This window comes from Polistes fuscatus, unplaced genomic scaffold (genome assembly GCF_010416935.1).
Source record: "Polistes fuscatus isolate 324 unplaced genomic scaffold, CU_Pfus_HIC Scaffold3, whole genome shotgun sequence".
Taxonomy (NCBI): domain Eukaryota; kingdom Metazoa; phylum Arthropoda; class Insecta; order Hymenoptera; family Vespidae; genus Polistes; species Polistes fuscatus.
Window position 1 is genome coordinate 8,169,851 of NW_025113107.1, and position 14,534 is coordinate 8,184,384.

Here is a 14,534-nt window from a genome sequence, read left to right on the forward strand (position 1 = left end):
AATAATAATCTACTCTGCGTTCCCGTACAAAAATAAGTGGTTTCTTTTTAATAAATATTAAGCAGACGGAGTTGCGAACATCATCGAATATATAATATGGAACGATCGATTATGAATCCAAAAATCGCGAAATAATTATTAAACAAAAGATAGTTACAATATTTTGTTACAACTTCATACAATACTTATAATTACACTCATACAAAATTGTATTTTGTAATAAGTAAACAAGTAAATCAATGATCGACAAATTTGTAATTTATATTTGTTGAAAAGCAACCAGAAAAATCATGGCTGAGATTTATACATAGAAAATTACCAGTTAACATCCAAACTCATACATATCTATTTAAGTTGTCGTTCGAGTTTTAACTGTATAATATTAATACTAGTGGTAGTAATAGTAGTAGTAGAAGTAGAGTAGTCAGAAAAAGTCGAGAAAAAAGTCGGAGCTTTTGACCTGATTTCTTAAACTCGAATCTTCAAAAACTGCGATAACCGCAAAAACCAACCCCCGGCACCTTAGGATTCTACGACACTCGCTTTTAATCATCATTTAACGTCACATCGATTTACATTCGTCGTTCAACTGACTGACTAACGAGACTAAAAAAAACTTTGGGGTAGTGGCTATAAAAAGAGAGAGAGAGAGAGAGAGAGAGAAATAGGAAAATAGGAAATGGGAAAAAAAGGGGCGAGAGGAGGAGATGAGTTTAAAGCTCGAGCTTTTTTCTGTCTCTTTTTTTTTTCTTTTTTTTTATTCTCTCTTTCTCCTTCTAACTACAGTTTATACGCCCCAGTTATCATTGCTTGTAATACTGCAGTTCATTTGACACGTATCGAGAATACATGAAACGCATACACACAGACACTTCTCTCTCTCTCTCTCTCTCTCTCTCTCTTTTTTTCTTCCTCTTTTTAAAGCATATCTGGTTTTCGAAGTAAAAGAAAAATAGACTTGATTCGTATAGAGGATACGCGAAACGTATATTAACTACACACAGACACATTAACATTTATACTAACTCTTTCTCTCTCTCTCTCTCTCTCTCTTTCAGTAAATTTTTAAAGAATATCTAGTTTGCAAAGTAAAAAGAAAAAAGAAAAAAAAAATGTTCATTTCCTAGATTTCTAAAAAGAATTTCGAGATATCTCAGCATCAATTTGCTCGAATTTACTACCGACAAATTTTTATTTTACTATAGTTGTCTGTTCTCTTTCTCTCTCTCTCTCTCTTTCTCTCGTTTTATTTCCCTTTTTTACTTTTTCCCCTTTATTGACAAGACATACTTTTCTTACGTCAGTTAAAGAAAATGCTGGAACAGCTTGTCCGTCTCTCTCATTCTTTTTCCATCTCAATACGAACCATAAAATAGATGTTCTCTCGAATCTAATATCAAAGAGAGAGAAAGAGAGAGAGAGAACAAGATAAAGAAGATGAATTTTCTTTTGTCTTGTTTTTTATCTCCCTTAATTTTCTTTCTCACCCTCGTGTAAATTCAGACACCCTACAATCGAAACGATTCTTAAATATTCATTTAATAAAAGTCATTACGAAGTTTGCAAGTTAAAAATGGGAAACGTTTCTGTTACTGACATTAATCTTTCTTTTTATTTTTTGTGCAAAAAAAAATACTAATATAATTAATAGTATATTGTAATTGTTTATTACGCATCTATTTTAATGTAATATTGCAATAATATAATTAATTAATTTCGTTTATAATTTAAAACAAGTGAATTTACTTTCCTCAATTATTAGTTTTAATCGTTGATTGATACGTTGTTGTTGTGTTCACGTGATCCAATAATCTAATAATATTCCATACGTTTCTACATTCTGGAATTCCTATATATATATATCTATATAATATATACTTACATAGATATACATAATACATAGATAGATTAATCCATTTACCTATAAACTTATGTATCTACTACTTATGTATACATGAAGATTCAATCTTTAGATCAACAAGGTAAGATGGTAGCACAAGTATGGTAGCCCAATTACGACATCCCTTATAATTACAGTTATACTCATTACCAGCTTTAATTGATATCTCAATTAAGCAACAAAACGGCGAATTAACCGAAAGACAAGACTTTATTTACGTCTATCGATTATCGATTGACCTACATTCTTTTCATTATCGCGAGAAGGGTGAGCCAAGTGCTCGGTGAATATACTTTATATGTTAACCCTTTTTTAAAAATACATACGATTAAGCGAGAATCGAAATTTATAATACGTATATTTTAAGGTTTTTTCTTTTTCTTTTTTTTTTATATGTAATATGAGTAAACGCAATATGTCGTGAGAAACAATATTCTTTCAACGATTATTTTCTTATTGTTCGTTCAATATAATATGTTTTTTTTTTTTTTTATAAACATTTTTATAAATGAAAAAGTTATAATTTCTATTTATTAATATGATTTGTAAGAGAGAGATTGCAATATATTAATATTAAATATGACTTAAGATGATCAATGATTGTATATCATAATTTTTCTATCAACAAAATTCTACATGTAAATAAAAAACAAAATAAAACAAAAAAAAGAAAAAAAGAAAGTTAAACGATACTTATAATTTATGTTACTTTGTTTTTTCAGGTAAAATAAAGTATTCAGAAAGGGTGTACGATGCGTGTATGGATGCTTTTGATTGTTTACCATTAGCAGCGCTTATGAACCAGCAGTTCCTGTGTGTACACGGCGGATTATCACCGGAAATTCACAATTTGGACGACATACGTAAAGTGAGTTGTTACTTAATCTTATTTTTCATTCGTAATTGTTTGAAATATTTTTTTCAACAAAAAATTTTAAATTTAAAATTACGATAAGATTATTTTTAACGAAATTTTTTAAATCCTCTTTTCCTTCCATCTCTCTCTCTCTTTCTTTTTAAAACATTACGTAATGAAAAAAAGTTTTCATACCTAGGGTAAGATCACATAATAATCTCTGGTAATCACTAACTGACATCTCCGAAATGGCCGTAGAAAACAGGTTAACACGCTTGGGAACGGATTAAACTGAGTCCAAGCATTGTCCGTAAAAGTTATCTGGAAATTCTCTACGTACAATGGACTTAGATTGTCTTTTCAGCTTTATTGAACGACATTGTTCTATAAGAGATTACAAGTTATAAAGAATAACAAAATGAAACAGAACAATTCGACGAGAACAAAAAAAAAAAGAAAAAAGTATCATCGCATTTTTGTTGTTGTCTCTCTCATTCTACAGAGAACAGAACGCTGATGTTTATCTAAAGTTTTATTAATCCTAATTAAAAAGAGAGATTAAAGTGAAACAATATGATCTTTTTAAAGCCGAACACAATACAAACAGCTGGATCAAGTTGTTCGGAAAATAACCAATTCTCGGTGTGTGTGTGTGTGTGTGTGTATTTGAAATTAATTAAATTTATATTCGAAGATATTTTATTTTTCGTTTTAATTTTAACAATGGTCGTTTAATAATTCAACGGATTATTTCGATAATTCTCAAAAAAAAAAAAAATACATTTTTCGATTCTCGACGACGACGTACTCGTTGAAGTATACAATTTTCCTAAGTTTTTATATAAGTTTATTTAAATTCTCAGAAAGATAACGCGAGAGAAACAAAATGTTTGTTAATTAGAAACGATTAAACTTGATCCATGAGGATAATCGCGATAAGAAAGCTTATCGTATCAAACGGAACAGATTTTCTTGTGTGTTTGTTCTGCCATTCTTATTTTGATGTTGTGTGTATCCTATCAGTGTGTGCGTGTCTGTAAATCCTTTGAAATTGAACTTCCTGTCCGATATTTCATCGTGTTCGATAACAGGGAAGCTTCCAGAACGATCTAGCCTTCGAACGTTCAATCAAAGCCGAGTGTCATTGGATTCTGATCGTTGGTAGAGTACCGGAAGCTAACCAGGTAACACGACGTGCTGCCACCTGCTCTATCGATCGGGGACATCTACAGGGTGTTCATAAATGATGGACAATATTTTCCAAATAAAATTACCCGAACCGATCGAAATGAATATTTTTCATTCAGGGAACCCCTTCCTCGATTGATTTTTTTCTTTAAATAGAAAATAATATATTATATATAAAATATAACTTTAACGTATTTACTTATTTAGAAGTAAAAAAAGAAAACCAAATACCATGAACTGATATCGTCGAATAGGGGGAGAAAAAAAATTATTGCGCATAGAAATGTTGTTCATCATTGGCGAACACCCGGTATTCCCTACCACCTCCTCCCTCCCCCCGTCTTCTCTCTTTCGCGTGTGTGTCTGTGTGTGTGTTCAGCTTTAATTTGTATGAACGAGCGACGAAATGAGTACGAGTTTCCATTTGTTGCGGTTGCCAGATTTGACCATCGCAGCGAATCATTTTAGGACCACCATTAACCCATTTTCCCTTGCTCTTGTGGTCACGCGTTTTAGCTTATCGCGTTTTCCCTGCTAAACGTAACCCTTTAAATCTTCTCTATTCCCCCCCCTCTTTCTTTTCTCTCTCTCCGTTTCTCTTTATCTCTATCTATCTCCCTTTTCCTTTCTTAGTCTTCTTGTTCTCTCGGTTTATTCTCTTGAGATATCTCTGGTTGGTACAAGGAACATCTTTTATAGAAATTCTTCTATTTCCTTTCAAGAGATGTAAGATATAATACAAAGAACCGAAGGAAGTAGAGTATAACTTTCTATTGGAATGTATGAATTTATAGATTATGATGTGTCCTCCTCTTGACAAGGAAAGATTTTCAACTTATAAATGTATGTATTGTAATAATACGTTCCTATCAGGGATCAATTTTAACAAACTAGATCACGATGATACGAATAGAAAATAATCTTGTTTATACTAATTGTAATTTTGTTTTTTAATTCAAGTTTTGTCGTACACTACAATCGAAATATTATCGACATTTCCAAATCTCGAGTTTTTTAAGAAGGAATTTAAATGTGAATAAAATCTGAGAAATCTAATGAGTATATTTTTTAAACAATTTAACAATTACATTTTGTTCTCATAAAATTATTCATCTTATTATCGCGATCTCTGGAAAATCGAATAATCTCTATTTTCGTTCGTTCACTCGTTCATTTCTTCATTCATTCATTCATTCATTCATTCATTCATTCATTCATTCATTCATTCATTCATTCATTCATTCAATCATTCATTCATTCGGAGGAAGAAGAAGAAAAAGTAACAGCTGATACAAACGAGATTTTCCGATTCATTTCATTCGTAGAAAATCTTATGTCATATTTTCTGTTTTCTTCTTTTTTTGAAGTTATACTTCTTTTGGCGCGTTGGGAAAAATGTAATGGGGAGTGATTTTGTTCCGAGCGTCTGGAAAAACGACACCATGAAGTTTGTCGATATTTACGACGCGCGGCAAAGCGATTTCAAGTATACGGCATGAAGTTGTCTTCTCTTCTTCTTCCCCTTTTTTTCTCAAGCGGGTCACCCATCCAAATACTAATCGTACTCAGCGCTGCTTTACTTAAATGATCGAAGCGAGAACTAATGCTGTAACCGCGCCATGACTGTTGACGCGTGAATTAATTCGATATATCTCTCTTATATTTAGTGTGGACTGATATCTATATTTTCATATTTTCTTTTTCTTTTTTTTATTCTTTCTTATATATATATATAATAATAATAATAATAATTATTTTTTTTAAGTTATTTTTTTTCTTTGAAGTTTTTTTTGAAGTTATTTTTGAGGTTATTGAGGTTATATTCGTTTTGGTACAGCAAAGAAGTATAACTTCTTACGTGCGTACATAAGTACACACACCAGTTTTTTTTTTATCCTTTTATAATTGCATCTCATCAAATTTTGCGTTTTCTTTTCTTTCTTATTTTTTCCATAAATTTTTTTCGGGAACGAATTATTAGATTATTCTTATTTCGGTCAAAATGTAGTGTAATTTTGTGAAATGAAAAAAAGAAGATATAAGAACACATAAAAGAGAAAGAGAGAGAGAGAGAGAGAGAGAAGGAAAAATAAAAAGATAGAAAATCGTAGTTGGAATTCTTTGGCCAATTTCAACTTAAAATATATCTATGTGTATCGAAAATCCTGTTTCGTGATAACACGAAAATGTCATCTCTTCGTCGAGTGCACAAATATCTAACATTTTTATTTTGCGTTGCTCTTATACATATACATATGTACTACGTTCATACATATATATGTATATACTGGGTGTTCCGAGGTTTACCGATCAAATGACGAAAACATATTCTACAAGTGGTAATAAGAAAAAAGGTGTTACCTGATATTTAAATAAAAATGCTTTATTGCAAAGTTATAAGCAAATAAAAATGAAAGTCTAAATAAATCCCAATTGCGTAATTGAAAATGAATATTTATAAATTTAATAGTACCGTTCTATAGAGAGAAATCTGCCAATGCGTATTTCAATTTCATTTGTTAATAATTTCTTTGTAAAGCGTTTCTAACCGAATAACTTTTTTTTTTGATCTTGTTTCATTTGTAGTAGAATATGTTCTCCCAATTTAGTTGGTAAACTTCGGGACACATTGTATATATAAATATTCGTTCTGAAATAGTCGAAATAAAGATGAGATTGAAACGAGACGAGAACGATGGAAAACATTTCAGCAACTGATACATGCATGTGTACAAATTCATACATACATCTATATATATATATCTGTATGCAACGTATCCGGTCTATAGTTTTGTTTTATTCTCTCTTTCTTTATCAGAATATTTCGATTCGCGAATACCATAACCATATTCTATCGTTCTTCTTGCCTCCTCATACGTTTACGATTGTTCGAATAATCAATTTTTCCGATAGAAAAAGAATTTTCTTATTCTCGTAAAGTACTCGTTAATAATAAGTCATACGATTCATATACTCATACACGTATATACGTAATTTATAAATAAAAAAGAAGACTAGAAAATATACATCATAGGTATCTTTCTTATGGTAGTATGCTTGTATGTTAATAATTAAAAAAGAAAAAAAAAGAAATAAATGATACGCTTTATGTTATATTTTTGATTGAGAAGAACGAGTGAGCGGAATAACGATGAGAGAGAGAAAAAATCATATTTTGAGGTAAAAGAACTTCCCTCTGAGGTTTTCCTCTCTCTCACTCTCTCTCTCTCTCTCTCTCTCTCTCTTTTTCGTTATTTTTCTCTTTCTCTTTCGCGACGACCGGATAAATAATTTCTGGAAGCGGTAGATATATATCGGGGCCGGATGTTATTCACGTAGAATTGAAAAACTCAACCTGAGGCGAATCGTACAAATTGCAAATCCAAATTCTACGATAGTAATAGTAGTAATAGTAGAGTTGTATTAAAAGCATCATATCCCCAAAAAGCTTTGCTCCGATAATCTACGTTTATTATAATTTTATTATGAAACGAAAAAGCAAATCTTTTATTATTGAAAATATTTCGTGGATACTATTTTGTAAAATCTAAAAGTGTAATTAAAGGTTTTGACTTATCGATAATTTCGTACACGATAATACATTGAAAATTGTTAAATATTGAAAAGGAGAATAATGATTTACAATGATTTAAATAAAAATGAATTAGACCGAAATACTTGTTTCATTGTCAAGTTTTTTAATCCATCCAACGTGTTCGTGTTGATTAATTATTTTTGTAACATACATAAATTGGGCATTATCTAAAAACTAGATACATACAATCAAGCTGAGGATAATTTTACATGTAAAAATAACTCGAATGAAAAGAGTATAAAGTTTGTTCATTTGAAATCTCGTTTTTTTTTCCTTTTTTTTTTTCGATGAAATACATACACACACAGAGAGAGAGAGAGAGAGAACATTTTCTTTCATTAACGGTTCCGTATACATCTGTAATGTTTACATTTGGTCTTCAGTCGTGTGATTTATCTCTTCTACGTTTAGTTTGTCTCTATCAGTCGAATCGTGGACAAGAACGTAACTGGAGTTACTGAGATATTATAAACAACGATTTACAAATAATCTCGATTCAGACGAGAAGGTAATAAAAAGAAAAAAAAAAACATAACAGAAATTTATTAAGTATAATACTTTACATATGTAATTATCATATTAATTTATTGTAGAAATAGAAGATATTTCAATTAATTATTTTCAGAGACAGGATTTTCTTACAAAAACTATGCTTCAAAGATAAAATTGATACTCCTTTTAATCGAATTATTTCAATACATAGCATCCACTTTTTTCATTGGTTGTTCCACATTTTATCGTATATGTGTGTAACATATGCATTTATGGGATCTTGTGTAGATGTGTTTGTATAAAATATCTATGTATTCGAGGGTATGTCGAACGCGTTATTACAGAACGCGTGCGTTTTATCAGAAGAAACGATGCGATTTATGCGACCGATGGAAGGCTTATACTATGCAGAAACTGTGCTTTAAATAGACCCAAGTTCGTGCTATCGCAAAGCTATTAACTTGATCGCCTTGTACACTTTCTCTCTCTCTCTCTCTCTCTCTTTCTCACTCTTTCTATTTCACGAAAAGGCTACACGTGCATACGTGCTGCGTGACGTGATCAAAGCTCACGAAAGACCGAGATAACAGTCTTAACACGTTGATTACCATGTGGGGGCTCACCCCGATGGTTTCTTTTCAAGATTTTACTAACTTTCTTTTTAAACTGCACATTGTTCATTTATCTTTCTTTACTTTTTAATATTTATATTATATCATTTTTAATTACTTTTTTTCGTTATATTATTATCTTACCTTTATATCGTTAATATTATTTATTATATTACAATATTATATAAAGTATAAGGTGTCCATTGAAATATATACATATTTCGCAACATAATTTCATATAAAAATAGAAAATTCTGCAACTGAAAAAGGTAATGACGATTACTTAGCACATATTGCGTAGCAGATAACAGTATTCAATTTCGTCATTCGTAGTTGAGGTGTTAATATCGATTTATTTTCAAATGCTTCGTTGAAATATTAAATGTTAAGAAAATCACACACACACACACAATTAATATACATATATATTATATTTATAAATAATATATTATTATTTTTTTTTATATATATTTTTATATTATTATATATACATATAAAATAAATAATGGACGCACGTGAGATTAAACTTTTGATGGAACTTTAATAATGGAGTCTGGACCACGATATATCTCGTCTCGAAGATACTTTTGTCCATTCGAGCAGATAACGAGCTATTGCTCTTGCCTTATACGAGCGAACGGTTAACCCATTTCCGTCATTGGTCACTTTTCCAAAAGGCTGGACTTTCTTATTCGTTGAAAAGTGAAAAAAAAAAGAAAAAAAAAAAGAAAAAGGAGAAAGAGATATATTATAGATAGGTCGACTGATATTATAGATAGATTTATAGACTTTTGAGAAAATATTCTTTGACCAGGAAAAAAAGAATTTACCCAAGAAACTTCACACGTCCACACACTACATATATATTTATTATTAATTCAAAAATTGTTAAATAATTTGTTAAACTCGATTACTTTTATTTTTTATGACGCTCAAAGTTTCTAATTAGGTTTGTTATTTTTTACAATATACGTCAATAGATTGAAAAGTTTGAAACCTAACATAGAAACAATATTTCATTTCGGTTACTCACTTCTATTTTCAATAAAATAATGTTTATTATTATTTCTTAAAACTTTTCGTTTAAATTATCGTAGAAAATACATAATATTTAAAAGTTCATAAAAGAGAACAATTTCGATAATAATATGCGCATGATCGTTCTCGCAAATTTAACATATTTATTGATGCTCGAATAATTTAAAATTATTTATGCATTATAAACTATATGCATTTTATGTTTTATTATCATTATTATTGTTAATGCGGAGAGCTTACGATAACATTTTAACGTTATTGACTTATTGTATTAATTATTTGTGCAGACACATTTTCAAATTAATAACTAATATTTTCATATATTTAAAAGCATTTCATTCAATATAAAATAATAATTACAAGAGAGAGAATATACATATATATATATATATATAAAAATTTTATATTAATGTATATATTATATATAATTATATATATAATTTTATATTAGTGTATATATTAATATAAAATGCATGAAAGAGTTAAATTACGTAGAAATAAATAATGAAACTGTTCTTTTTTTTTTATTCTTTTAGAATAGAAATCATGTTTTAAAACAGTGTATAATCATATTGCCATTTACTGAATTAAATTCAGTATCACTCGACGAAACTAATGAGAAAATGATAATAATAATAATAACTTAGGTTCTAATTAACAATTTGATAATAATTAATAAAGGTTTCACTCGAAGGGAATCAAATATAACGGATACTTCTCTTTTAACCCAGTAAACATAATTGCACCGATAATTATAACAACGAAGTCTAACAATTAATTTAAAAATTGACCAAATTCTTTTAACAATATTTATTTTATAATACAAATCGTATCAATGGAAAATAAATCAATGAATTAACTTTTGTCCATTTTTTAACTTTGTCCACACTGTCACGATTATATAAATAATAAAATATATTATTATATAGATATTGTTAATAATTATTAACTAAATTCTCGTTTGTATCACATAATTGGATACATTCGTAAAAAATGATTAATTATATCAGCAGAAGTGGATTACAAAAATAATATAAAAATAATGAATATATGTACATATATATTTATATTCATTTTAATATATATGTATATATGTATATATTGTATAAAAAGGGAGAGAGAGAAAGAAAAAGATGAAGATATAAATCTTCAAACGTATGGATTTTACGAAGAAACTCGAAAGGTAAAGCTTCTTTTACGGTAGGAAAGAAGGAGACCTGAGGGATGTCATGAAGTATGCAATATTTATGAGAGGGTGGTTTCATAGGCACACTTCTAGGTAACCCCCACTTTCTTCCCTTACAACCACTATCCCTCCCTATCCCCCTGTATTTCACCCCACCCCACCCCATCCCCATTTACTTGTGTCATGTATTATTCCACATAGTTCTACCACATAAGAACGGGTTCTGCAAGTGTGCTTAAACGATATGAATACCAAATGGCAACGTTGAGAAAGGGTCAGGAAACAGTAACAACGTCCTTGCACCCTTCTAACCTCCCTTGATTCCTCAACCTCTTCTACCCATCAACCCTGTTCATATCTCATATCTCTATATCATCGGGCTTATATCGTTAAAGATACTCGTGGATAAATAAGATCTCCCATGGAAATGTTTTATTATTATAATATGCGAGATAATTCACGCCATTTCTTTTGTTTTCTCTCTCGTTACTGTTGTTATTATGTTTCATTCCTTATTCTTATTTATTCTTTCCATTTATTTATTTTGTTTGTTTATACCATTTTTAAATTTTTAATATTCATAATATTTCGTTCTTTTCAATTTAGTTGTGTTGTTTTTCGTCTAAATATTAATACGGTATGCGTGCGCATATAAATATTTGAAATGAATTCGTTGTTAAATGAATAAATTAATCATTATTTTCATATAATATAATTGATTATTAATTATTGAGTGCTCGAAATAAAAAGAGAGATGATGGATAGAGAAAATATATTGAAAATTACGTTTTCATTATTTATTTATTTGTTAGATTGGCCGATAAATAATGTGAGAATTAGTATTATTTCATAGTTCAAAATTGGGCTAATCCGATAGATTATATTTTTAAATTAGCCAAAACGTGTCAGAAATTTTCTTTGAGAAATATTTTATTTATTTTGATATAAAATATGTATTAAATGTTCTTCGAACATATCTTTCATTGCGCTATATGAATTTACACGTGAAAATATGAAACGATAGTAATACTCCTGTAATTAAATACCTTTTCGAAAAATATTAAAACTAATTAAACTTATTAAATGAATTCATTTTCATAAATCAATTAATTATGAATAATTACAATTTGTTTAATTATAAAGAGAATATGTTGGGAATCAATTAATCATCGTTTATTCTTCGTTATATATATCTGAGATTGTTTTGTCGATAACTCATAGAAAATCGCATTACATGGAAATCAAAACACAGCTACGTATGCACGTGTGTGCATATACGTATGCGTGTCGATTGGAATTGCTCTTTATCGATGAATTTCGATTTTAGAAGGTATATGAATTTGTGCGATCTCTCATTGTTCGATGCAGGAATATTGCAATTGGCAAATTGAGCATTTGCGGCGAGCACTTTAGCGGCTAATTAAATTGCTTGCTCATTAATTGATATTTCTAATAAAATCGAGCATCGATGTAGTGCTGTTGTTGTTGTTGTTGTTGTTGTTGTTGTTGTTGTTGTGTTGTGTTGTGTTGTGTTGTTGTTGATGATGATGTACTTTTACGCGTTGATGCTAAATTGAAAAAAATATTATGGTGAAATTTTATAGAAAAAAAAAAATACCGAGACACACCCTATATTTATACGTATTATAAAATATTATTATATATATATATTTAGTTGAAGTGTCCGTTAAGAAATAATGACCACGATTAGATATTCGCAAACGATACCAAGTAAAATAAATTCCAACTGGCTATTTTGAAACGTTAGACCCACTTATTATATCGTACGTGTGCAGTGTGCACTTGATCGTTAGAACTTACCGAGCGGAATTTTAATGAGACGGATACGGTTTATGCACTTACTCTCGTTTAATTTATTCTTAATCATACTTATACATAATTTGTCTCCATTATCGATCAACAATATATATATATAATTTTCTTTATTACTTTTTGTCTTTTTTTAATTAATTTAAAAATTGTTATATCTTAAAATTGCGATCTAACAAATTTATGTTTGCAAAATTGAAAATAGGATAATCGATAAATATTTTCCCCAGTATCTTCTTTTCGATTACACGATAAATATTTAACAATTTAAAACTCGTTAAATAAATTCCTCAATACTTTTCTAAACATTCTCGTATCGTTTTATCAATAATTGGAATTTAAAATGCCGTAACAGTTTAATCGCAATAGTGATATTCTCATTTCTCCTTTTACATTTACACGTACACGTACACGTGCACGTACTTTCCATGCATATACTTTCTTCTAATTACTTTCATATTTCTTAAAATTCCCTATTCGAGATTTCTTTTCCTTACCGCGAGAGAAATTACTAATCTCGGAATGAGTCTGCTTAGAATATCCTTTTGAAAAGGAGATTGGAAAATGTGAGATTATTTTTTTTTTTAATTTTTTTATTGTAATCCATGCGAGATTGAGAGAATGTTAGGAAGATAAAGGAAACGTGGCCATTAAGCAGATGAGCTGTTAGACATCGCTTTAAATTACATTCTCTTCGTACAAAATCTAACTCCGTTTTCACATTCTCTTTCTCTCTCTCTCTCTCTCTCTCTCTCTCTCTCTCTTTATCTATCTATTTCTTTTCTCATCTTCTCTTTTTCTCTTGCTGTCCAATTTACTGATTACGCAATCGCTTTTATTTCGATTCTTAATTGTATTTCCTTTCTCCGTTAATTCGAACAAATGAACATTACGATCTTTGGATATAATATTATTTTGATTTATAAAAATAATAATAATAATAATAATAATAATAATAACAATAATAATAAAAGAATTAAGAAGAGAAAAAAAGCATAAGGTTATCTCGTCGTTATTTCCTATTCCCTGTCGTCATAGGGCAACTAAGTATGTTGACCCACATAAGTTATTTTATGGGGGTCCCCTTGATAGACCGATATTCCCCGTTTTATTCGAAAAACTTATTGGTGGATGAGGCTTTTTCAACGGGTCCATGAAAACGTGCTACCCTTACCTTTTTTTTTTCCAACTTTCCCCTCCCCTCCCCCTCCCCCTTCCCCTCCCCCCTCTCTTTTTCGCTCTTTGTCATAAATTCTTGATCGACTCGCAGTATAAAAGTTATCGGGTAAAGCTTTTCAAAAAGTGCTATTTCTATCGATTTGCCATAAAACGTGTACCACCATCTTCCTTTTTTTATTTCTCTCCCTCTTTCTCGATTTCTCGATTTCTCCTGTCGCAAGCAACAATTCTTTCTGGAATCGCTTCATTCTTTCATTCCTTCTCGTGCAGTAAAAAAAAAGACATGGAAATTTTCTCGAGGAAAAGAGAGAAAGCAATCTCTCTCTATATATATATAGGGTGTCCTGTTGTAATTAATGGTTACGATAGATCAGGAAATGATTCTATCATAAAAAAAAAAAAAAACTGGTGTGTGTACTTACGTACGCACGTAAGAAATTATACTTCTTTGCCGTACCAAAACAAACATAACCTCAATAACCTCAAAAATAACTTCAAAAAAAAACTTCAAAGAAAAAAATAACTTAAAAAAAAATAATAATTATTATATATATATATAAGAAAGAATAAAAAAAGAAAAAGAAATATGAAATATAGATATCAGTATAAATATAAGAGAAATATATCGAATTACTTGACGCGCCAACAGCCATGGCGCG

The 14,534-nt window shown here is 29.6% G+C and overlaps 1 protein-coding gene across 5 annotated transcripts in view; it reads left to right on the forward strand.

Annotated features, from left to right (window-relative positions):
- Positions 1-14,534, forward strand: part of LOC122519699 (serine/threonine-protein phosphatase 2B catalytic subunit 2-like) — a 129,486-nt gene that overhangs the window by 85,760 nt on the left and 29,192 nt on the right. For all 5 annotated transcript variants that reach the window (XM_043639339.1, XM_043639341.1, XM_043639340.1 and 2 more), the window contains exon 5: positions 2,623-2,768. In XM_043639339.1, the coding sequence (XP_043495274.1) occupies positions 2,623-2,768 (146 nt within the window). The remainder of the gene's footprint in view (positions 1-2,622; positions 2,769-14,534) is intronic.